This window comes from Monopterus albus, unplaced genomic scaffold (assembly GCF_001952655.1).
Source record: "Monopterus albus unplaced genomic scaffold, M_albus_1.0 scaffold171.1, whole genome shotgun sequence".
NCBI lineage: Eukaryota > Metazoa > Chordata > Actinopteri > Synbranchiformes > Synbranchidae > Monopterus > Monopterus albus.
The window spans coordinates 595415-620564 of record NW_018128051.1 but is presented as its reverse complement, the minus strand read 5'-3'; the positions used below and the strand labels follow the sequence as shown (position 1 = coordinate 620564).

The 25150-nt window shown below is 40.8% G+C and overlaps 1 protein-coding gene and 1 long non-coding RNA gene across 2 annotated transcripts in view; one reads left to right on the top strand and one right to left on the bottom strand.

Annotated features, from left to right (window-relative positions):
• Positions 1 to 16446, bottom strand: part of fam20cb (FAM20C golgi associated secretory pathway kinase b) — a 59998-nt gene extending 43552 nt beyond the window's left edge. The window contains exons 1-3 of the mRNA XM_020615947.1: positions 15111 to 16446; positions 14702 to 14877; positions 10468 to 10546 (exon numbers count right to left, since the gene is read on the bottom strand). Coding sequence (XP_020471603.1) covers positions 10468 to 10546; positions 14702 to 14877; positions 15111 to 15607 — 752 coding nt within the window. The 5' untranslated portion in view covers positions 15608 to 16446. The remainder of the gene's footprint in view (positions 1 to 10467; positions 10547 to 14701; positions 14878 to 15110) is intronic.
• The window catches only part of LOC109969223 (uncharacterized), a 37702-nt gene continuing 13583 nt past the window's right edge, over positions 1032 to 25150 (top strand). Inside the window, exons 1-2 of the long non-coding RNA XR_002276236.1 lie at positions 1032 to 1141; positions 3783 to 3843. This is a non-coding gene — a long non-coding RNA (uncharacterized LOC109969223). The remainder of the gene's footprint in view (positions 1142 to 3782; positions 3844 to 25150) is intronic.

Here is a 25150-nt window from a genome sequence, read left to right as displayed (position 1 = left end):
TATACATAAACACAGCAGTCTTATATCCCACTAAATCAAAAAATTTTAACAATTTAGACTGTATGAAAGCTACATTGGTGTGATCCCTATACCCCATCTTATGCACAATTCTTATCGCTCTTTTTTGTAATATATACAATGGTTGAAGTGAGCTTTTGTATGTATTTCCCCAGTTTTCAACACCATACTCTAAGTATGGTAAAATCAATGAAGAATACAAAATACGTAGTGCTTTCCTGTCCAAAATATATTCAATTCATGGGTAAGGGACAGAAGTGAGATCACTGACCTTTGACCACCAAAATCTAATCAGTTCATCTTTGCAATCTGACTGGACACTTGTACCAAATTTGAAAAAATTCCCTCAAGGTGTTCATGACATATTGCGTTCGCAAGAACTGTACGGACGTACAATCCGAAAACGAAATGCCTTGGACCACCACTATTTCTGGAGGCATGATTAAAGCACAGAGGGTTTAGTTCACTTTTTTGAAGGCATGTTGTGTGCTGTGCAACAAAAATGACTGGGTCTGGTCTTCAGTCATTGGAGGAAATCTGTAAAGCAAGATTACAAAATAAAGGGCCTCAATTTTTAAAGGATCCCTCTCATCCAGCTCGTGCCCTTTTTAACTTTCTCCCCTCTCACAAGAGGCTTAGAAGTATTAAAACACCAACACCAGATTTCAGAGTACCACATATCCAGAAGCTGTCAGGTTGTTGCTGACGGTTGACCCTGCACTGCTGGTTACTTGTTAGGTTCTAATGGAAGGTCATCTGGAGATGAAGTTTTATTATGTATTTTTTTTATCCCTGGGGGAATAGTTTTATTGTTTTTTTATTATTATATTAATTGTTTTGAGATTATTTTTAAGAATTTAAATTCTTTCCATTCTTATGGTTTGTGGCCTGGCTTCCTTTTTGGTGCTTTTATTTTGGTTAGTTTCCTGTCCTGTATCACCTCACGTTCCCCAGCCTTACTCCAGTCACAATCACCATTCATTGTCTTCACCTGCTGCTCGTTACCTCCTGGTTTCCTGTCTATACATCCCCCTCCCTTCCCTCAGACTTGTTGCTGGCTTGTCTGATCTTCATGCCTCGCTTGTTCCCGTCTCCTGTGCTCCCCCCTTGACCTCCACACCCGGTTGGTTCCTTTTGTCTTTGCTTTCTGTTTCTGGATACTTGAGTTTGACGTTCTGCTGCCTCGGTTTTGGATTCTGTATGTTTGCCATTCTGAGTTCTGAGTTCTCCCTGACCATTCTATTAATCTTTAGTTCTGTCCTGTCGGGTAGAGCACCCAGTACTTTGGTTTCTTATTTTTGAATAGAGACAAACTATAAGAACTAGAGATTGTGTCTGTATTTTGGGTCCTTCCCTGCCCGAAACTTAACAGAAGGAGTGCGTTATTGTTGTTATTGTGGTGTTTTGAGCCCACAAAGTCAAATTGCATTCAACAGTGTTGGCAATAAAGTATTGAGAAGACACCATTTCAAACAGTTCTCCTTAACTGCTAATTAATGAGACTAAAGGTACATTCACTTAAACTTCTTGGAACAGTTTCATCAAGCTGGGAGCTTTTAAAAGTGAAAACATTTCTTTCAGTACAAGTGTGGTGCTGTTGCCTACAGTAGAAGCAAAAATATATCTAGATAACTACACGAAACAACCCAAAAACACAAGGTTGGAAATGTGCACGAAGATGAATGTTGGATCTGAAAGCCAGCACATGAGCAAAGCTGCAGTAAAGACTGATGATGCTCACTCAGTTATTTCTTCAAATGCTCTTGCACTGGCATAAACACCACAGAAAGTAAATAAGTTCATGATTCTTGCCTGAAGTTGTTGCCAAAATCCCTAACCTCACAAGATGACATGTTTCCAAAACTCTGTCCAGGAAACTAGCACATTGCAACTCTGTGACTTGTTTACAAGACCTGCCTTGCTTATATTATTCATCTTATGAGTAAACGAGTATATTGAACCACATATGAAACTAAATAGGACTGGGTCCCAAAAAGTAGCGTACAGTATGGTTTCATCACATAAAGGTGAAAAAAGCTTAATATATATTTTTGTGAAGCTCATATTTAGCCTCATGAATCTTCACTTTGAAATCTGAGCATATAAAAGTCCTGGTGTTGCCACTTAGGTCAAGAATGTGATATTTGATACAGGACACATGACACTGTGCTACTCTCCCTTTGTTCACCGACTCTGGGAAGACATAAAGGGCTCATTTCCAGTCATGAAACACCCTCTGTGCCTCTGCTTTCAGCATCTGGTCCTCAATAAGAACGGCACTGTGGAGGGTAGGGCCCAGACCAGACAAATCAATGTCTGCTGCGACTGTCATCAGTTGTTGAGGTGTACTGTGTCCAGACAGTGAGTAAAGCCTGCCTTTGAGTGACAGCTCATTCAAAGCAAAACAGACAAGGTGACAGATGGTATCAAAGCATTTCCACAGAAACAAAGCTGGATTAGGTTTTCTGAAATGTTTGAGTAAATAATTAGCCTCCCATTTTATAATAAACAAAAAACAATGAATCAGATATTAACTGTAACAGGCCAGGACCAACTTCCCTCTGAGAATGCAGAGAAATGGCGGTACGGTACGCATCAGAAAGGCATGCATGTGTGTGCAAGGGTGTGTCTTTGTGCATGTGTGCAGCTCTGGCACTTGCTGAGGCACATACACACAAATGTGCACTCACACCCAGATGGCAGTGGAATTTAGCTGAGGCTTTGATATGCAGATTGGGTGCTGGCTTGTCATTTCTGCTGACTGCAACAGTGCGTTATCGTTCCTTCAGCACAACATTAGAGCTGATAACATTTACCTGAAGGGGGCAGTTGACTGATAATCTCGTCAAGACATTTCTGCTCTTGGAGGGCCTGAGCGAGCAGTTGTATGGGACTTGCCATAACCGTATCACTGCAGAGTGGTGCTTGTGGGTGTGCGCAGACATGAGTACAAACACACGCACAGATCAGCACAAAAAGACAAAGAAATACGACTGCTTTTTGTCTCCTAGGCAACTACAGCATCAATACTGTGACAGTTTAGAGCGCCACACCTCCAAAGTAAGAGGTGGCAATGTGACTGCTGCACTCGCCCAGACACTTAAACACACCGAGATCTCAACTGCAGCAACAGCAGTACAGTGAGAAAGCTGTGAGAAAAATGGTTAAGCTTTTAAAAGGTGCAGAAACAGATGAAGAAGAAATGGAAGAAGAGGGCTGGATGTTACAGTAACAGCAAACTGAGGTGTCAAATGTAATGATGCTAATCAACTCCACTGATTAAAACTAACACTATGTAATATATTAGGAGGGAAAACATCACTGGTGTGCTACGTAAATCATGATGGCTGATTATTGTAGAAGGCAGGATGCCAACAGTATATTAAGAGATTATTGTTGTGGGATGCTTGCTCATGTGCAGCCCCCCCCCACACACATCCTCACTAGACCATAGATTAGTTGCATAAGCTTCTGTTACTGAGTGCTCATAACATGTTTTTCTATAGTGCGGTGGGCCATAGGTCTACAGTGCTTATTGGCCATTACCATGACGGCTTCAGTGCCATATTAAGAGATAACGATCAGATTGTGCCATTTTACCCTTTATTTTTAATTACAGAATAGGCCCTATTTCATTCTTGTGTCTGCTTGGTAAATAGGTTCTCAACCACTTTAATATGAGCAAATCAATGCCATTTAAAGCAGGAGCTTGTGGGGAGTTATTTTTGTCCTGTTGCAGACTGAGAAATATGTTTGTCTTACAGAACAGAGGAGTTCGTTTTGAAGTTTCTAGGAGCCTCTAATGTGGGTAAAATGCCTTTCCATGTGAGTCATTCTTTTTACCATTATACACTTGAATGCATTCCACTGTTTATTTGACTGGATCTTTGGGCCTTTATAGTAAGCAACCATCTATTAAAACCAGGTTACTGAATAAGTCAGTTGTATGCCTTTTATTAAAATGAAAGGACTCCATTTGATTGTCTAACACCTCGCTGAACAATGACATGTACTGTATGTTCAGCTACTGCAAACTCCATCTATAGATTGCAGTTCATGTCTGTGATAGGTGGTTTATGCTTGCATAAGTATTTATTTTAAAATGAGCACTCAACACACTTCTTTCTTTTTAGCTGTTCCTCCAGCAATTTTGCCATAAGCACATTAATTTCTGCTGCACCACAAACAATCACAACACAGGGGAACCAGTCAAAACATTAAGCAGAGAACAGTGCAGCGTCTTAAGTGCTGTTAAATCACACATCACACAGTGGCTTTAATTTTAAATTAATTATTCAGCTGTTTTTTTTTTTCTACCAAACGGAACCGCTGGGAATAAGGAAAAGAATAGAACAGATATTTCCTGAGATCAGCCAGTGCATTTACTAACAATCATAATATTCTGCTATTATTCATGAAACCCAAGTGTTGTGTTAACACGGGGCATGCACACTGTGTTGCATTTACAGCCCAGGTAGACTAATTTTCTGATTATAAGAAGCTTCAAAGTGATGGCTAGAAAATGTCTACAATCGCTGAGATATGAAGGTATAGAAGTTCATGTGTTCTGTTTTATTTCATTATAATCTGAACATTATGATTATAATTTACACACGTATGAAAAGTGCTTCTATCATATATTCCCTTTAACTGAAGTCAAAGCCTGTAATGCATCCATTTTCACTCACTGATGTGCTACCTATTGCATGCTGCAAGTGTATAGTTTAATTACTATATGTTCTGTATATATCCAATTATTCCTGTGACAGTGTGTAAATGCTTTATGCCATGGTTCAGTGCAGCTGCCGAAGTGTGTGTTGTACCATTTCCAGATACAGTATGTGAGCCAGCAGTGTGAGAGCTAATGTGTTACTTACTACTCTGGGGAGTAGTGAATAAGATGTAATTAAACTAGTACTTTAACTACATTTTGCAGCAGCTTGCTGGTAGTTCAACTACATCCATACGCGCATAGTGATTCAAGTATTTAAATGACCATTCATTTGCCATGTTTGCATAGTTACTACCTAATGAAACTACAAATAATTTGAGGCTGTAAAAGGAGAAATGTTTTTTTTTATTATTATTATTTTACCATGCTGCATGTGAGCAGCTCTTCAGTGTTAGTAAGGTAATTTTCAGTGCCAAACAGAACTGCCTGTTGCATGGGGGGGGAGCACAGGTCCATTATTTTAGATCAGTGTTGAAGCTGTTCATACATCTACAAAGTTAAAGCTGAAGACTGTTTTAGTTTTAAGACTGATAACTCAGCTGTTGTATAACTGATGAGTAAGACAACAGGACCATTTTTAGACCAGTGTTCAAGTCAGTCAAACGATGCCAAAGGTACAAGTTGATATTTTTTGTCCTTGTGAAAGCCCCAGGTTGTTTTATTTAGGACAGGTTAAGGTCTCGGGTAATAAACTCAAGTGAGTAAATTATATTTTATTATTTTGTATTACAGTACATTTTCAATCTGATCTTTTTTTTTTTTTACAAAGAAGTTTGAACTACTTTTTCTAAGTAGCTTTAATTAACTTAATTAGATTTCTCCCTATAGCTTTGCTGTACATTATGTGTGAAATGGCTTGCAAAGCTATGCTTTCAGTAGCTTCCCCAACTCTGTGCTGTACTGCTATGAATTTCTTCTATTTCTAAACACAGCTGCACTCATCTGTGCTCTGACTGATTTGCCCTGAGGCAGTTTACCCCCTTATTTCCTGACTCAAAGTCAAAGCACAGGCATAGAAGACCTTGTGAATACAATATCACATACATGCTGACAAATATGAGGGGCAAAATCAGGGGTTAGTCTGCAAAGACATTAGTTTGTTTGACATCCCTTTTGTTTGCTAACATAGTGGAACAACCGCTGAATTTTTTTAGTTTTTTTTTCTTCCAGGGTTTGATGACAAATCTGGACAGCTTTAAGAACAGATTATAAGTATTTTTGCTGACACACGTCCACCCTGCCTTCAGACAAAGCTCCCTCAAGCTTATATTTTCACCTCCCACGGCTGATGCACCTTGATGATACAACAACAACTCGTGCATGCAGCTGAATTCCCACTAATATTTCACATTTAACACAGACATTTCCTCCGGGCTGTTTGCACTGCCGTCAATATGTTATTGACACAAACAAGGTGACATTATGAGACTCCCATTTTTTTGTCTCCCAGACGTGTCAATCAAAAATTACTCACGGACCCGACGCAGCAGCTATATAGATCGCTCAGTGGGGAGGGGCAGCAGAAAGAGCAGATACTCACACTGATTTGAGTGTGACTGAGCCAACAGTTGTCTGATTGACAAGCGATGCAATTAAGTGGAAGCAAGAAGCAACGGAAGACCATCATTATATCAATCATCTTTCCTTCCCCCGCCTTCCTTTGTCGATCATCTGTGCTCATCATCTAATGGGCTTTGTGTGCTCTGAGACTAATTTCACTGTAAACATTACAATCATGCCTCCCCAGTTTACATCAGCACCAAGTCGTGATGACAAAGACCAAAAGAGGGAAATGCAGGAGAGGTTTGTCTTCACTACCCTAACAACACTCAGGTTCAAAGTAATGTAAAGTAAAACTCTACAGCTGAGACTAAACACATCATACAGCAGCTCTATTTCTATAACACAAATGCACTTGTAACAAAGATTCCTAGTGGCCATTTAGATATTACATGCAAACCTTTTTGTGCACTAAAAGGTACATAGACATTTCTGACAGCAAAGGGCACATTATATGTATTAGTATTATTTGAACTTGAAGGTAAGCTTTTGAAGGTACAAAATGTTTTGTTGCTGGAGTGCTCCTCCCAGAGGGACTGTACCTATTCAAAGACTACATTTTTTCTGAAGCACTAGAGTGCCACAATGGCCTATTGGTCCAGTTTTTCATAGCTGCTGGTCATAACCACTGATCCTTTTGACAACCTAGCATTAAGTTAGCCAGTGTGAGTTTTGACTGAGCAGCACTTACAGTATTGTTGAAAGGAAAAAGGAAAAAAGATATCTGTGCACTTAAATTGATATTAAGCTTCATAAGTGGACTTTGTTTGCCCAGAGATTCACCTGTCAACACGCATAGTGGTCCCCCTGTAAAAGAACTAAAGGAAAAACATCACCATTTACTGAATGGTGTTCATCAAGGTTTTATTCTAGGCCCTCGTCCATTTAGCCTTTATCTTCTTATCCGTATGGATGCAGACATGGACATTTTTGTACATGCTAACTGTAAATAACCATCTGATCTTTACAGTAGCTATGAAGAAAACAGATTGGTTGACTTGCTCATGGTTGAATGCATCTAAAAATATTAGTATGTTAGTAATATTAATGGTATTTATGACACCATTCAGACCACTGCAGTCACACAATTTAAACACACATCAAGGTCCTTCTGTGTGGCTCAACCTGTGTCCCCTGACCCTGCATCATGCTATATTTTTGAGGACCGTGTTAAGTGTATAGTTGTTTTGACTTGTTGTGTAAGAACAAGTGCAAAAACTATTGTAATACCACAATTCATGGGTAGTTCAGTCCTGGCCACAGGCAGAACACAATGCAGAGGATGGCAAAGATGATAATTGAGCTTAGTCATCAAACTGAGTGTTATTCAGATTTCAGTGCAGTCGCTGTGACAGAGTAGCCTACAACTATGATTTTCATCTGTCTACTTATGCAACACAGGGCTGGGCATCAGCTGGGAGTTAGTCATCCTGTGAAGCCTCTCTGATCTCACAAGGCTTGAGTTAGATTAGACTAGTTAAAAATGGATTTACTACATGTCTGGAAAAGCAGACTGCAGACAGCAGTTCAATGGGCTGATTCATCTGTCCATTACATCACAGTGGACAGGTAATGTAGGCCATTTTATGGTGTCTCAATACAGCAGAAGTTGATTAAATCTCTGTCACATAAACTGTGAGATCATGCTAAGGTGTGTGTTGCTTGCCAGACACATAAAACAGAACCACAAAGCTACAAGCCACCACAAAATACAGACCTTAATATCTGATCATTTTTCTCTCTGTGAAGAGAAAAGAAAGAAGAGAGAATGCCTGAAGAATCAATACAGCAAGCCTGTTAATAGATTTCTGCATCTGTGCTGTTTGGTAAAGAACAAATAGCAGATGGAGTTGCAGAGATGAAGGTTCGACGACGGAGAATACTAAGAATGTGAAAGAGACAGAAGAGCCAATAACCAGATAGATCAGAGCAGAAAGAGCGCAGGTTTCCACAGATATGAATGGTTGGAGGGTCGATCGTTACCCAGATACCAAATGCATTCCCGCCTGCCTTTGCTGCCTGATTGCCTGGCACACATTGCAATTTGCATTAGACTTGAAAAGAACCGAGCAGAAGAGCACAGCTGTAGAAGTTTTTGATCTCCCAACCTCTGTCTCTTTGATGCACCATGTGGAAACACACCAGTAGATTTGGAAACAAGGAGATGATGTTAGGTGTTAAGTGGGTGAGTGTGTGTGCAATTGGGAACTGATTTATATTGTAAAAATGACCATGTCACTCTGTCAAGACCTTGATTCCAGTCCAAATGAGCACACAGCCTGCATGCCAGCCTGCATGGATTGCCCTATGTTGTTAAGTTAAATGCATTCAAGCAAGAGGGAATGAAAATGCCCCCACCCCCTTCCCCCCTTTTGCTCTTGCTGTTTTTAGGATTATCAAGCATCACGGCACCTCTGACAACCACAACTGTCAAGCAACAGATTTACATCCGGCTTTTCTGGGAAAATGCCATTTCACATTTCCGTCTGGGTTCAAATTCGAGGCATTGCATCAAGATAATCTGTGGATTTTGACTGTGTGTGTACTGACAACACTCTCTGCCCGCATCGCCTCATCTGTATCTCTTCCTAACCCAACCCCCACCCCTGCATCTTCTCCGGTCCTTGCCCCTCTCACCTCTCCTCCCTCCTCTCTTGCACTCTGGACCTCTCCTCTCTCCCATCTCATCCCTCATCTCTCCTCTTCCCGATCTGTCAGGATGATTTCAGGCTTGTTGCGTCTGGTCTGACTTTGTGTGGCACGACTGAAGCAGTAATTACAACAGTCTCTGAACAGACTTTCCTCCCACAAAAGACCTCTCTACCTATCATCCACAGGCTTAATTTCGCTCTCCATACTGATGTTCAGGGACCAGATGACAGCCTGTGTAGAAAACTATTAACCCACAATTAAATTACAATCACTATAACAAAGGATGGATGACATTTAAATCCACCAATCCAGAAGGGATTAGGAGCAAAGAGCACTTCTGTTGGGATGTGTTATCTTCTAAATATGTCAGTGTGGACAAAGGAAATTGGAATTAATCAAATATTTCACAGTATCTTCCTGTGGGGCAGTTTTTACCACTGGGTATACTAATCTCCTGTACAAGTTAAACCAAGATGTATTACAATGTGCGAAGAGGTCAGCTAAAGCAACAAGGAAAAGAACAACACTGCTTTTGCCGCTCTTTACCTTTTTATGTGAGACGTTAGTGATATGTGTTTGTTCCCTGGCTGGATGTTACATAGGGTTCAGAAGTAGATGTCTGGCACTGTCACCGTGGACACACTAAGGAAAAATGATGACAAAATATGTAGCCACTGAGTTGAGATGCTGCGGTCTTTAGCTACAGCTGGCTGCCAAATCAAAAATATATTAAATCCTACCCTAAGTGTTATTAAATTGTCACACCAGACTGTTTGACAGCACAAAGACAAAGTGGTACTTCTGGTCTTTGTCAGCTGCATTTTTGATTATTTCTTGAACCAGTATGTTTTGTGGGACTGTAGTCCACTGGATTATGAGCACTGCAAGCTGTAGCATCTGCTTCTTTTAGCAAGCATGCAAACCTCATGCTGACAGTGACATGTAGCTGACTAGAAAGCTTGACATTATTGAGACACAGAAAACTTATGACACGAATCAGTCATAAAATCAAACAGCCAGTGTTGCCCAAGGGCTGAGGACCTCTAACACGGCCACTAAAAGGATGTGATGTGTCACCTGAAAGCCCTGTGAGGTGAAACGCCAATTCAACTCTTGGCTCTGACACAGCAGAATGATGTCGGCCTTCAATCGAACATCAAGGTTGTGCTGAAATGAAAGCAATTTGATGTAGCCAAAAGGAGAATGAGAAAATGAGATTGATGTTGTGAGGAGAATAAGTAGGTGGTGGGACGCAAAAAGGAACTCGGTCAGAAAGCTGCATAGTTGGTGTTTTATGCTGAAACGGCACTCAAGCTTTAACACAATACTAAAGAGATTGCTTTTTCTTAAAAGAGTTGACCCGACACAGAACACCCAGCATGACAGAGCAGGAGATGTTTTAACCAAAGGAACCTTTGGCAACCAGGGACTTTTGTTTCTTTTTTTTTTTTTTTTACAAATACAACACATTAAATAAATTTTTACTGAAAAGCAAAATAACTTACTTCATGGGTTTGAACAGAGCCTGGCCGTAGTTATGGAAGGTCATGATGAGCTTGAGCTGAGTGCCTCCAGACTTCATTGCTGTTGGAGCCAAACAGACGACACTGCTATTAGTAATGTATGAACTGATATCAACTACACATGTTTTGCTGTTATGAGCATGAGCAGAAACTTTACTGCCAAGTATTTAAAAAAATACAAGGAATTTGACTCCAGCCCAATGGACCCCGATGTGCACAACAATAAAGCAACAATATACTGAAGAAAATGGGCTGTAATCATGTGACGTTATAGTCGTTTGTGCTCGAATACAAACTGACTCAAAAGAATTTACTTTTAGTTACACAAACACTGGCCAGTTTGATTAGCTAGTTCTTGGCTAGTGGTATTAGCTAGTCAGCCTAGAAGACCTTCAAAATTCAAAACAGCCATGCTACAGTTTGTTTAGTTATGCTAATTATTTGGACTGTTGACTAATGTCCCCTCGAGTGCCATAAATGACAGACAATTTCAGTTTACTATATGTATATGTATGCTGTAACTATGTCCAGCCCACTTAGATTTTTTTCTATTTTTCCTCCAAGTGGAGCTCTGCTCTGAAAAATATAATTAAATATATTATAATTATATAATAATATAACAGAATTAAAATGTACAAGAGCAAATTTCCGAAACCCAATGTGATACATTTGTTTGCTTTGGCTAACAAACAGTCCAACACGCAAAAATATAAAATTTAAAATGACATAAAACCTGCAAATCTTCACATCTGACCAGATGTAGACTGTCATCTTACAAAACGACAGTGCATGTTTGACATTTCTTGCTAATGAAGGACCTGAAAACTAATTGATATGTGGCTCCATCTGTTTCTAGAAAATGTCTTAAGTGTCCGAGCAGTTTCCACATTTCGGAAAAACTCTAGTCTCCATTTCAGCTGTTTACTGACAAACTTTCTCCCTCAGAAAAACATGAACTCTGGTAGCAAAAGCCAACCAACACACCAAGAACGAAAAGCATTCTAAGAATGACAAAAGGGGGAAAAAGACTAATATGCTTGCCAGGTTTCATAGTTAGTTGAATAACAAGCATAGACAATAAATTCTACATCTTAAATAACGAGAAGTGAGAGTTGACTAGGTTGCTATTGGCCATTATTAAATATATTACAAACTATCACTGCTTCTCATTTACAAATATATATCTACTGCATAAAAGACTAGCATTAATCAATATTCAAATTTTCTATTGATCAACTAATCAATTTAGCAACTAATCATGAGACATACATTAGCTATCTCTTGTGCAGCATCGGTAGAATGTCAAACATATAGCACACCAAACATAGAAAGAAGACACTGTACACACAATAAAATGGGAATAATAGATGTCTAATATTACAATATAATAATAAAATAATACATTTTGGGGACATTTAACAACACACCTGAAACATCAACTTCCTCTGCTATCTTAATTATCTGTATATGTGCATAAATGTCTCTTTGTCTGTGTGCATGTGTGCTTCTGAGAAAACTGACCACGCACAATCACAGTGTTTGTTTGAAGGGAAAGGGGTGAAGGACAGCCAGTGCTCGCCCGGTGCTCTCTGTTCCTTCGTTGTTTACTTTCTCTGTGTATTCTCTGGAGGGTCTATCTGTCTCTTTCTCTCATTGTCGCTTTACGTTTCTATTCATCCATGTCTCCTTCATGTTTTTTCCCTTTTTGAGCATGGTTCTGTGGTCTAAAGGCCCTCATGGGACTGGGCTCAGGGCTGGGGTGAGGACAATACAGGGCTAAAACTGAAATTTCCAACAGAGTGCAAAGCTGCCACTGTGCCTGTTATTTCTTCAACTGATCAATTGTAAACAGTGTATCAGTGGCCTTTTGCCAAAGGACACACTTCTCAATCAATGCTCTCATTTATTTTTACATATGGGAATCATAAGAACAAGCTAAATCTTTACAGAGAAAAAATTTACGATTGAAAAGGATCGATTTCCATCTGACCTCACCTGCTGCTGTGCGTGCTCACGTGATGGTTTGAAATATCTAACTATAATTGCTAGGAACGGATGCATGCAGAGAAACCGTATAAAGTGACCAAGAAAATAGTTTGTTTCAACCTTCATTCGCAGTAGACAAACCATATTTGTCAAGACTTCATGGTGTGAAAATGTTTACTTTTGACTCTTTTCTGGACTGCACAGTGCAGCCATCAACGTTACAGGCTTTTCCTCTCATCTACAATAACATTTATCATATCTGCTGATGTTGCACAGTGTGTCTTTATTGATGAAAAGAGGTTATAGTGTAGAATACATCCATGCGCTCCTATCCTTAAGTTTAGATAATAACCGGCTGCTGTTGGCTTCGACTGGTATTCTGCCCCAGGCCTGTGTTAAGGCTCTGTAATTACTGAGCCACCATGTATTTAGCTGGCTAGAGAGTGGCCTCCTCTCCACCCAGTTGGAGAGATGGAACACAAGAGGGACAAAAAGGCAGAAAACAGACAAAAATCTTTTCTTCTAGTAGTTACCAGGCAGGATCACTGGTTTCATAAATAGTTAATCCTACTCCCAGATACGCATTTAATCTTTGCTACAGGCCAGTTACAGTTTTGTCATTGGCAGATAAACCTGAAATGTGCAATCACTTTTTACAGCAGGTGTAAGATGGGCGACCTTGAGTCGACAAGCACTTTTGGAATGTGGGAGATGGACAGTGCCAAAATAGAAAGTATGTCCCCCCTATTGAAAAAAACTACCCCAAGATGGATTATCACCTTTGTCAGGACTGCAGCAAAGGCTTTGCAAGTTTCTGTAGAAACCTTAATTTATTGTGCGCTCCAATAAAGTTCCACAGCGTTTGATTTGAAACAAACTGCAGTGTGCAAGTACCTGGGTGATTTGCATCGAGACCAGGTGTTCTCTCAGGCCTGGTGCATTGTCGTGTTTTATTAGTCCTTCAACCTTGTAAGGCAGGAGAGTGCAGGCAGATCACATGCTACGCTGTCGCATGAGGGCGTGAGGCAGATTTCCATCATACTTTTAAAAATTCTTGTTTACGTGTACAAAATACATTGTAAACATTCATTAAATGAACATTTAATAGACTTGTTCAGTTCACTCTGTAATATGTACCTAACTAACTTAAAAACAGGAACTTAAATAACTCATAATAAGGCTGATATGTGTTTATATTGTTGGTGTCTCTTGTCCTTCTCCCTGCTGTTCACCAGTGAACCCAGTTACTGCCTGTTAAGAGGCACATACTGCCCTTGGCTTTTGCCGTAATGGACTGTTTTCCACCCAACTTGGCCACTTCATATATGATATGGTGGGTAAAAAAAAAGGGCAGCTTGTGATCAGTTGGGCTACTTTTGTACCATTTGGGCAGTTTGCCTTGACACAAACGTACAGATGCAGTCCAGTGAATGAAACTAACTGACAGGCTCAACACACAATAACAGAAAACGGATTACCAAAGGTTTCTTGTTCAAATTGTTTAGTTATAGCTGTGTGATAAAAGTATTGTAAAAAATTAAGTTTTAATTTTCAGTGATGTTTTTTTTTACATCTTAATAAACCTTATCCCCTTGGTGGAGATCATTTTAGTTTTAGTATAACTATGGTGTTGGATTCTTCTAATTAAAACAATAAAACAGAACACTGAAAGGCATCTGATGAAAGTTTTATTTGTATTATTCAATTTCAGCCAAAGAACACAAACTATCAACTGGTATGGTTGTGAAATGTGTACTATTCTCCAGATCCAGTTTGGGCCTATGTCAGACCTGATAAAAACAAGAATAATGCCACATATATGTAAAAAATTTGGTGGGTTTGAAGCTGTGATTGGGCTGCTTGCCAACATCATTGACACAGTTTTTCATGCAGAAGACCCTTTAAATTGAACTTTGACCTCTGCACACCAGAAGGTTAAATCCATATGCACATGAAATAGGCAGGTGTCTTGTACACACCAATAATGTGTTGGTGTTGTGTTGGAAAGGTGGGTCGGTGTCACATGGCACACACCCAGCAATATGAGCTCAAATCATCTTTCTGCATCAACACACCACCATGACTTGTGCAAACTGCCTTCTGTAATATCATCTTGGTGTCTACAGAGTAAAGTGTAATTTTGATTCTGATAATCCCATCAGTTCACCGAAGCCCTGCTGCCAGCTCCTGCTGCCATCAAATCACCCCCTCTGTTGTTTTTATGACTCACCCACGCTAGTGATCCTTTGGATGACCAGGTCCTTCAGGAGAGCATCAATGACTGGGTTGTGTCTGGAGTACAGCTCGTATCGATTAATCCCAATGTGGAAGCGGAGCCAGTTGGGGTAGGAATCAGCCGTCAGTTCCCCTGTGGGGCTGAACTCATCTACGTTGCCTTCAGTGTCCCTGGGTGAGTGAAGGAAGCGGGAGGAAAGAGAAATGATACTTGTTTTTTTTTTATGAAAAGTGGCATGTGTTGTGCAACAGCCTAGGAGTAGACAACTGTGATTACACAGACCGAAACTATAAGCCATTGTATGTGATGTCTAGAGCCTTAGACAAATTCTAAAATATTTAATTATAACTTTTGTGGCATTATAGTTGATTGTGAAATGGTTCAGACTTTACGAGCGCTTTACCATGACTGGTCCTCCGCTGCTTTGGGGTCAAATCTGATGTCTGTGTTGACGTTGAACAGCGTGTCCTCCTCTGTCAGAGATGGCAGAGATCTTTTATATAAGGGGTGGTCATAGAGAGCCGACAACCTTGAACCCTTATCCGGCGCGTTCTTGGTCACTGTGGCGTCCTGGATCAACGGTCTCTTCCTGTCACCACGCTGTTCGTGATGCTCCAGCCTCTTGGAAGCCTGCGTTTTGTCGCTTTCCAGGGAGTGGGAGGAAACATTCGAGCTCGGCTCGTTGCTGAAGTCCTGGAGGATCCGCAGGGTGTGCTTGTTAGGCCAGCTCTGCTTCCCCCAGCTCTGGGGCTTCTCGCTCGGCGTGTGAGAGCAGGAACAGCCGCTGTTGCTGTGCCTCTCCAGCTTTGGTAACAAGTCTATCATTATGTGCATCGAGCATGCAATAAGGAACACCATAAGGATTAAAACCCGGAATTTGCGAAGGAGGATCATCTTCATGGTTTCCCTTTTGATCAGATATGAGTATTTACTGCAAATTATCAGCACGCAGATGAACAAGCTAACTACATCGCTGATGATGTTTATTATACTGGATGCCAATCTAATAAAATATACATTAAAGACGTAGGACCCATCTTCACTTGCCGTCTTGAGTAAAGGATTCAGTGTTCAGCCTTTGTATGTTCAACATCAGAGTCCGGCTTGGTGTCCAGGCGAGATTTCAGAAGCGCAAAATCATCCGCAAGCGTCCAGGTAAAACAGGTCGAGTTAAACCAGACCAGCGATCGATTTGCACAAGCCACATCCTCTTCACACTGTCGCTTTCCCCTCTCCTGGCTACCATCAAATATTTTACAAGGAATATAGCGTAGCGGACAAAAAGCGCTCGTGATACACGGGGGGAAATGATCCTCTAAACGTGCTTGTGGTCCGAGTGCGCGTCTCAGTCTCACCGTCCAACCTCGTTCCTGTTCAGGAAGAGCAGCCGTCAAACACCCCGGACGTTGACCCAGGGGAATGTACGGGTAGTGCAGCTCTTCGCATTTAAAGGTTTTCAGGGAAAGTCCCCGAAAAGTAGCCGACGTGTGTGCTCTCATCCACTTCTGCGATCCATGGTGCGTAATTCTAACACATCGAGTCCCGAGTGAAGGCAAGCCACCAGAAGAAACTGCCCAGGTAACGGTACATATATATCCCCCAGGAAGGCCAGGCCACTTCTAGGAGTATAACGGGATAAGAGAATGCACCTCTTGTAGCATGTGTGAATCTGGGTGGGTGTGTTAAATATGATGATGGATCTAAGACTAGATCCAGCCTTTGCGCAGCGTCACCGTGCGCAGATTGGCTGAGGGGGAGAGAGAGGGGAGGACAGGAACAGTGAGAGAGACACCGTGACCGGGCGAAGTATGGAACTTCTCGTCTGTAGGCCTTTTGGAGTAATTCGTCTCTGCACATCCTAGCTGCGCAACAAGAGGGCGTCTTTTCACTAGCCAGAATTCATAGTTCACACGCAACAGCACGGCGGCATTTTTTTTTTATTCATCTGCTGGAATCCCTCTGAAATGTCTCCTCCGAGACGGAAGGCAGTCCATCGATGATACATTAGACAGGCCTATTAGACCGCTCATCAGTCTGAGGATTCAGTTCCATCCTGCCCTGCTGCCACTCAGCAGCTATCACTTCTTCAATACGGTTTAAAAGCTGTATGAAATGAAAACCACAGAGCACCTTTCAACACTGCGCTCTAAAAAAGAAAAATCACTAATGAAGTAGAGTGAAACTAACTCCAAGCTTTTCTGATGCGCTAACTTGTAACCTTCCATGAAAGCCAGATGCAGCACTCTTCAATATGCAGTCAGTGGACTAATCATTCTTTTTTACGACTAATTGGCGCAGCAGTATGGCTGCATCCATGCTTCCAAGTGACTGTAAATAGGCAGAAGATAGGCAGGAGAGAGGATAATAATAATAAACTGCTTGCATTTCATTGTATGACATATACTGTATGCATGAGTAACTGGTCACCCTGAATGTGATTACCTCCCCAGATTAATTTGTAATTAAAAAGAGCCCAGAGAGAGAGAAAGAATAGATTCATAATAAAGAAAAGGGGAGATGCTTAAGATAGGTTCTATGGAGGGATTAACCCAGTGGAACAAAACATTAGTGGTGAATGCTAATGAAGCTGATATAGAGGCAAAATTAAAACAGCAGCATACGGATTTGTGCTAATCTGTGGTTCTAAATTGTGTGTGTGGTGGTACAGTGAGCAGGAAGTGATGGGTTTATTCCACAAAGAAGCATCAAGTGTCCAGCTTTGTTTATTGTGTCAGACAAAGGGGAATTTTGTTTTATTAAAGGAATTATTATTCGATACCTTAAATTACTGTGTGACTAAGTGAGGGTTTACAAATGATACACTGACCATTGATACTTTATGTTGGAGCCTTTTAATGGTTAATAATTCCCAACAAAGCATAAGGTCCATCAGATAGCTTCGCCTGGTGTTTGATGTCAGTGATAGTGCCAGTGTGGAAGACAAAGTGATGCTTGTTGCCAGTCACATAAGCCCATGGCCTACTAGCCTGAGGTGAAACAAGCTGAGATCAATGTGTATTGATGTCAGTCAGACATGGATCACAGCAGCTGATGGGTCAGTGGTTCCTCACAAGGGCTGTCTTGTGCAATTGTGGCTGAGCCTTTCAGGAGGAATCAAGAGGCCTGCATGATTCACTCACTTTCTCGCTGTTGGGCTGATACGTCAACACACTTTTTTTTTTTAACTCTCATTTTATATGGTGTCAAATGACATTAGTGCTTCAGATGAGGTAATAAAAGCAGACTTTTGTGAAATGAAAATTTGCAACTCCAAAATAATAAGCTCACTCTATTACTGGGCAGAAATGCAATGACAAAGCACAGTGCAAGAAAACAGGGTGCACAGACAAAAGGGTCTGATCTGGGAATTTCCGGTGTCAAATTTCACCCTTTGCCGCCAACATTAATATGTTTTATAGCAAAGCTTTTTTCTTTTTTTTTGGACTGAGCTCCTTCTGGTCACAGTACTGTATGTGCTGTAATAGAGTGATTGAGAAATTCCATCCCCTGACAGTATTAAGAGCACCTAGGCCTTGTGCAGACAAGATCAGGAAGAGGAGGGCAGAGCATCCTAACAGATAGCTGACTACAGCACAGGTCGTAAATACACAAGATTTATGTCCTCTACACTTCACAGTGTCTCTTAGTGAGATAGCATGGTGGAGAAGCCAGATAGTACAACCGTGTTCCTATCTGCGCTATCACAATGAAGGGTGAGGTTTGCTGCTGTACAAAGTCTGCCAAGTAGACTCAGGTGAGAGGTGAGACAAGTCAGAATGAAAAATGACATTTCCACTTTGTTAGCTGATATTCCATGTCATAACACAGCTCTATTTAGTGCAAGAAAATAATGCCTAACAGTTATTCTCTTATATTCCTATATCAATACATCATTTTAGCTAATATTTTACAAAATGTTTAATGGCTTCAGGTCATATCAGAAAATTGCAAGTAACTCAAACAGTTTTGGTTGCATCCCAGTGGCTTGGCTTCATTCATTTGGGAGAATCAGGAAGATGAGATAATGGTTGAAGTATGTTTCACTTGAACTTCAAGCAGGAGCGTATCAAAATAAATCAAAGCACCATAAAAAGTTTAAGGGAATGTTTTCTCTCATGCAGCTCTATTATAGTTAGAATATACATCTCGCCATAATCAATACCACGTGAAATTCCATGTTATGTGGATTATTGTAATTATTAGTGTGCTACTATGTTTTGCATCAGTTGTAACCATGGTAGCGCTGGGCATTGTGTTAAAGGATTTAGGAATGCATCATGTTAAAATGAAATGTGAAAGTCACCCTGAAGCTGCATGGAAATAGAGTGCTGACAGTTGTTTAGTATTGTAAGAAAAAACAACATGAGCCGGTTGGAAGGCATGTGGAGGCATTGCCTACTCTGCTTTATACCCCTCCACTGATTCTGCCATTCATACACCCCTCTGTATCACCACAGTTCCATATGCATTGTCTGAGTAAATTCATTTGTCTGAATTTGCCCTTGGCGTGACCAGGGCTGAGTGGAGAACAAGACTAATTTCCATCCCTGAGAGGCGCCGCACTCGCTGCATCTGATATGGCGCGTTTGAATGGATATTACAGATAACAATGCCCTCTGTTGGCCCCAATAAGCTTCACGCTGCTCTCACTGCTCCTCTGCCTCCTCGACCCCCTTCCTCCTCTTCCTCCTCCTCTTGCAGCCCTTCCTCACCTCCATTTAAAGTCACTTGGTTCAGGAACCAGATGCATAGACACAGACACATTTAAACTGTAATCACTTCTGTAAGAAACATCCCCAGTCACAGGAGACTTGGTGACATTTTGAACTAATCAGACTTGTTTCTGAATCGCTGTCACCAAACCTTCAGTTCTTTTACTTTCAATATTCTTCTTCATACTGTTTGTATTCTTTTGTTATGCCATTTCATCAATTTCCTCATAATGTTTGCATGACTGATGCACCTTTTGTTTACACAATTATCACTTGTGAGTGTCAGCGCAAAGCAGAGTTGACATTCTGCTTGATTGCATATTAGGGATGTGTGAGAGAGATGTGTGTTCTCATTGTGATCATCACTTTGTTCTTACTTACAGAGGGATGGATGTTGTTGATAAAAATAATTGGCATCTCATTTAGACAAAATGTAATATTCACAGAGAATTCATTGTCTCTTAAAAAGATGCCCAAGGGCTTAAAACTTACATCTTGGCAGCTTTTTGTAAATTCTTAGCTCTGCACCAGAATCAGTGTATCTACAAAATATACAATGCAGCAGATTCCTTCATGAATAATTATGACAGAACACTAAAAATAAAGTGTGGTGGTTTGTTCTCATTTGTATAATCACAATCAACGATTTGATGACTAAAGCTACCTGTAGCCCGTAATTTGTGCTTGTACAATGCAAATGGAATTCATGTTCATATAAAATAAGTAAAAGTGGCAGAAATAATATGTAAACATTAAACTGAAAATAAAATGTCAGTGTCAAGTGTTCCCCCGAACTGTCTTAGTTTGCTGGGTGGAAAACATCTAACCATCCATTGGCTACCTTTGAGAGTCATGGGTTACACCCTGGCATGTGGTCATTCAATAAACAAGTGTCAGGGCTGACAGAGATGAACAACCATCGCTAACTAGCACAAGATGCCAAATATTGCTGAAGTTGATGGAAGGTTTAGCAGGTAAAAACTGAAAGTTAGACCAGAGTTTGACGCATCATGAAAAGTCAAGGAATCACCAACGTTATTAGGGAGACATGAATGTGTGTATAGTTGTTGACCTCATTGCACCACCAAAGTAACCATAAAGAGTCTTCTGTGGACCATGAATATCTGCACCAAACGTCAGAGAAATTAGCCCATTCAGTAACTGTTGAGACACTTTACCAAAAAACCCACAAAAGACAACTTTACTGTGGTGCTAGAAGAAAAATCAGGGGACCATCAAAGTCAGCAGGATTCATCATCCAGGAATCATGAATGTCTCTACCAGATTTTGTGTCAGTCCATCTAATAGTTGTTGAGCTGTTGCGGACGGGACAAACTGGTGGACCATAGGCCAATCAATACTGCTACAGTATTCCTAGACGTACAAAAAACACACACACACACACACACATTAAAAGGGAGGGAAATGTTTCACAGAGTTGATTTCCAGTTCTACAGCATACCCTACCTGGATCTAGGCAGGTACAAATTACTTCCTTATTTTAGTCTGATCAGCCACAATCAAGGTGTTACACAGATCTAACTCCAAGGTAATGAAGCAAATGTGGTCATGTGCTCTTTAATTGACTACATTGTACCAAGAATCTCGAAAGTAGCGAAGGAAGGAAAGGATGCAGGTCCCCACTTACATCAGGACTCTCCAGCGGTGATACAGGCTCCACAGGGTAATCTCTTAAAGCATCTTAAAAGGCCAGACTGTCTGTGTCTATAATAAGATGTTATTGAAAAGAGTTTGACTGACCACGTCTACCTCACTTTACTATCACGCTGTGGGAAGGGCTCCCTTTACTGCTCCATCTTGGGGTTATATTTAAGTCTGTTTGGGAGCTACACGGTCAGCACTGTACTTACCCAGGTGTATGTCTTGTTTGGCCTGTGTGTGTGTGTGTGTGTGTGTGTGTGTGTCTGTGTGTGTGTAAGTCAGCGTGCTAGTTAAAACTCTGAGAAGTGTGTACAGCGTCCTGCGGAGAGAGGGAGAAAGCTAGGCACTGTGTTAATGAGTGTTTGGGGTCTGTGCAGGAATGTGTGTGTGTGTGTGGATACCTGGATCACTAGGTACAGTGATCAGTGTGTTTTGGGGTAGCTGCCTTCAACCAGAGGCCCTTGCTGTGTTTGTCCTGCTGGCTGCCCTGCTATCCTATAATTAGAGCTTGGGCAGATCACTTTAATGAAGGCTGGTTTGGATGGATGACTGTTGCTGTTTGGCTCATTTCAGTACAAGCATGTATTTATTTTAGAGCGTGACTCCATTGACCGCTGGGCCTCCTCAGTGTGGGGCTCTCTGCTCAGATCCAGATATGGCAGTGACCCTCACCATCCTCCGCAATCCTAAATCCTCATTAAATAGCAGCCATTTGTGCTACATTTGTTTGCTAGCTTTAACTCTAATTACCTGAGATGCTGCTTGGGCTGTATGCTCACATTTGAAGTTGTGCTGCATCACGCAGAGAGCGTTGCATTTTAACAGAATAAAGCAACATTCTGGGAACTCCACTTGTGTTGCTTTCTTGCTGAGAGTTAGGTGAGAACAAAGACGCCACTGTCGTATCTGTACAATAAACAGGATGTTACCACAAGCAGCTCCTTATCTTAACTTAGCATAAAGACCACAGTGCCAGTGTCCAAAGATGAAATAAAACTGCCTATCCCAGCATCTCTGAAGCTCTACAGTAATGCACAATATGGCTTGTATGTTCAATCTAAAGCCAAAATGAAAAAGTGTCATGTTGTGGTTTTACAGGAAGCTATGTGCTGGAATATTGTTTGGCTGAATGTTGATGATAAAGTATCCGTAGTGAAACCCATTGTAAACATTTCACCTTGTGTGACGTGAGTCCCGTGAATAGTCTTATACTGTTTAAGCTGTAAGTTTATATTGGTAGTCATGGAGAAGATATTATTAAAGCTTATAGTCCAGAAGTCGAGGCTGGGGGATGGGGAGCGACAAATCTGTTTCCCATTTAGTCATTGGTAATGTTACTGTTCTATCTGTATTTGACATTAGTTTATAAAGTTTAGATATAATCTTCTTTGACTTTGTAAGCTTCATTATCTCCTCAACTAGCATGGAAGGTTGCAGTGGGTTGCTGATTATATTGATCTTTGATTTAATTATGGATTTTAACTGTTGGTACTGGAGAAATGCTCCCCTCCCAGCTCTGTACTTCTGGACTGAACAGTATGAGCTGGTTGTTTTCAAATAGATGATGAAACTGCTTTCCACCAGGCTGTCAGAGTTGCAGGGACTGTGATATTTTTGCAGTAGTTCATTTCCTTAATTCAGTATGGTAAGAAGGCGAGGTCTGCAACTGAAGTATTCATGCATTGATTTTGTTCTAGTTCTATCCATGAGCTATTATAACTGTCCTTCTGAATCCATTTAACTAAATGTTGTAGTTGATTTGCTAAAAAATAATCCTGAAAATTTGGTGCTTCTAGGCCACCTTGTGATTTCTTCTTCTGAAGTGTTGACAGGGAAATTTTGGGTTTCTTGTTATTGTAACTTTATATCTAGTGGACGGCCATGAGAATAGTGTTGACCTTTTCACATTTTGTATGATAAACACTTAATTGGTAGTGGATAATTATTTGAAGCCTGATTCTACAGTACGTAATTTACTGAAAATCTGGAACTAACTGAAACTGCCTTAACCAAGAGAATTATCTACATCAAGTTTCACTGAGTCACACTTTTTCATTTTGTTTACTGTAAATATATTTTTAAATAAGGATTTTTTCATTCTGACTTTACTTTTTTGCCCCTTTGTTTCAATTTAATCTAAAAATTCATTTAAAGTTTCACTAACTGATGAGTATTACTACTATTTATTTGAGTGTTCTTCCCTTCTAAACTGCCTTTGCCTCACCCCATGCTTTTCATTCTGAATGTTATTTTTCCACATGCCCAAATATTCAATTTTATGCAAATATTTGAATTAATCACTGCAGCCACCATTTGAGTTTTAAAAAAATCTTATCTTGTGACCTGCTCCTTTTGCTCCTGCTAAGCGTTTATATGACCTCTTATACAGATTCCCTCTCACTAAATCAACATTTATATTAGAACATTTTATGGGTTTAGTGCAGATTGCCTTCAAAAAAAGAGGTTGAGCTGCAAGAGCAAAGCTAACTACATGTTGGGACCTGGAAAGGATATAAACACTCTGATGGCTTGAAAACTCTCACTATTAAAGCAGCCGTCTGCCCGGCAGAGACATGTTTAGGTTGCCAAATGGAGTGGGAGTGGAGGAATCGCACTCCAGTAAATCTCAGCAGTTATGTCAGCCGAGCTAAAATAGTGCTAAATGGAGACAGAAACTGAAGTCGTTAAGTCATAATGAGAAAGAAAGAGAGATATAAGATTTGACTCAGGGCCAACACCATTAGGAGAATGAGACTATTCTATCAGGGATCTCTGCTCATAATAGACAACACACACACAGACACTCATTAACTTGCCTGTATCAACAGCTCACCTTGGAGCTCCCACACACACACCTGTCTCCTGACTGCTGACTTTGCAACTCTTGCCTCCCTCTTCTTAGCTTCTCATCATCTTTTTCTTCTTTCTATTTCAACACACCCCCAGAATGGGCCTCCTCCCACCTCTGGTATTCTCTCCTCTACTTAGAGTATTTCTTCTTTTCCTTTTTCATCACATCATGCCATCCCAGCTTTTTTCTTCCTTTCATTCATCTCTTCATTGCTGCTGTGGCATGTCGACAAAGTCCCAACACTGTCAGCAGAAACACACAAAACGGCTGCATAAACATAAGGTTTGTAAGAGGCAGCAGGTTCTGCATGGCAATATCCTCCTGGCTTTCAAGTGTGTGTGCAGTCACATGTGTTTGACTGTGTGGCAGAATAACCAGTCACGGTGACCCAGTGAAAGAGCCACTTTTCTTTGTTTTTCTGCAGGAGCCTGGCTTTATTCTCTCCATCTCTCACACACACACGCACACACACACACACACAATGCAACACCAGAAAGCCACAAGGCTGCAGTTAAAGGGATTTTGATGGATAAAATGTATTTTGAGGATATTGTTTCATAGCATTATTGTGCCACTGGGTCGTTAAGACCTACATAACACTTAACAAAGTTTTATACTGTATGATCTGATCTATAGGTCAGTGCAACCAAGTGGCTACTACGTGATCAATGATGAACTAATAAACAATACGCCATTCATTCAAGAGTTGGTTTTACTGCCACCATTTTTATTACTGACTGGCTTGCACTTATAAACTGTAGTGCATGAGTGAATGGAGATTTACTGTAATTCACAGGCAATTTAGAGTCACCAGTCAACCTAAGCTGCATGTCTTTGGACTGTGGGAGGAAGCCAGAGTACCCCAAGAGAACCCACGTGGACACAGGGAGAACATGCAAACTCTGCACAGAAAGGCCCAATGTCGGCCTCAGTCGGGACCCAAACCCAGAACCTTCTTGCTGTGAGGCAAACTTTCTTACAAACACATATTTACTGTAACATAGGCTAGCTTAAAGAAGGAGCTGTGGACAGAAGTCGGCTTTTTCTGTTTTATTTTCCACACACATTCTGGCACCCCACAGAACACACTGAATAATCCCTGCCATCCCTGAACTAAATACATCCTACCCAGAGGGGCATCATGGGGGATCCCACCAGGTGTCTCTCTGCCCCCCGATGCTACAATATATAGATTTAATGCATAATGTACAGTGGGTA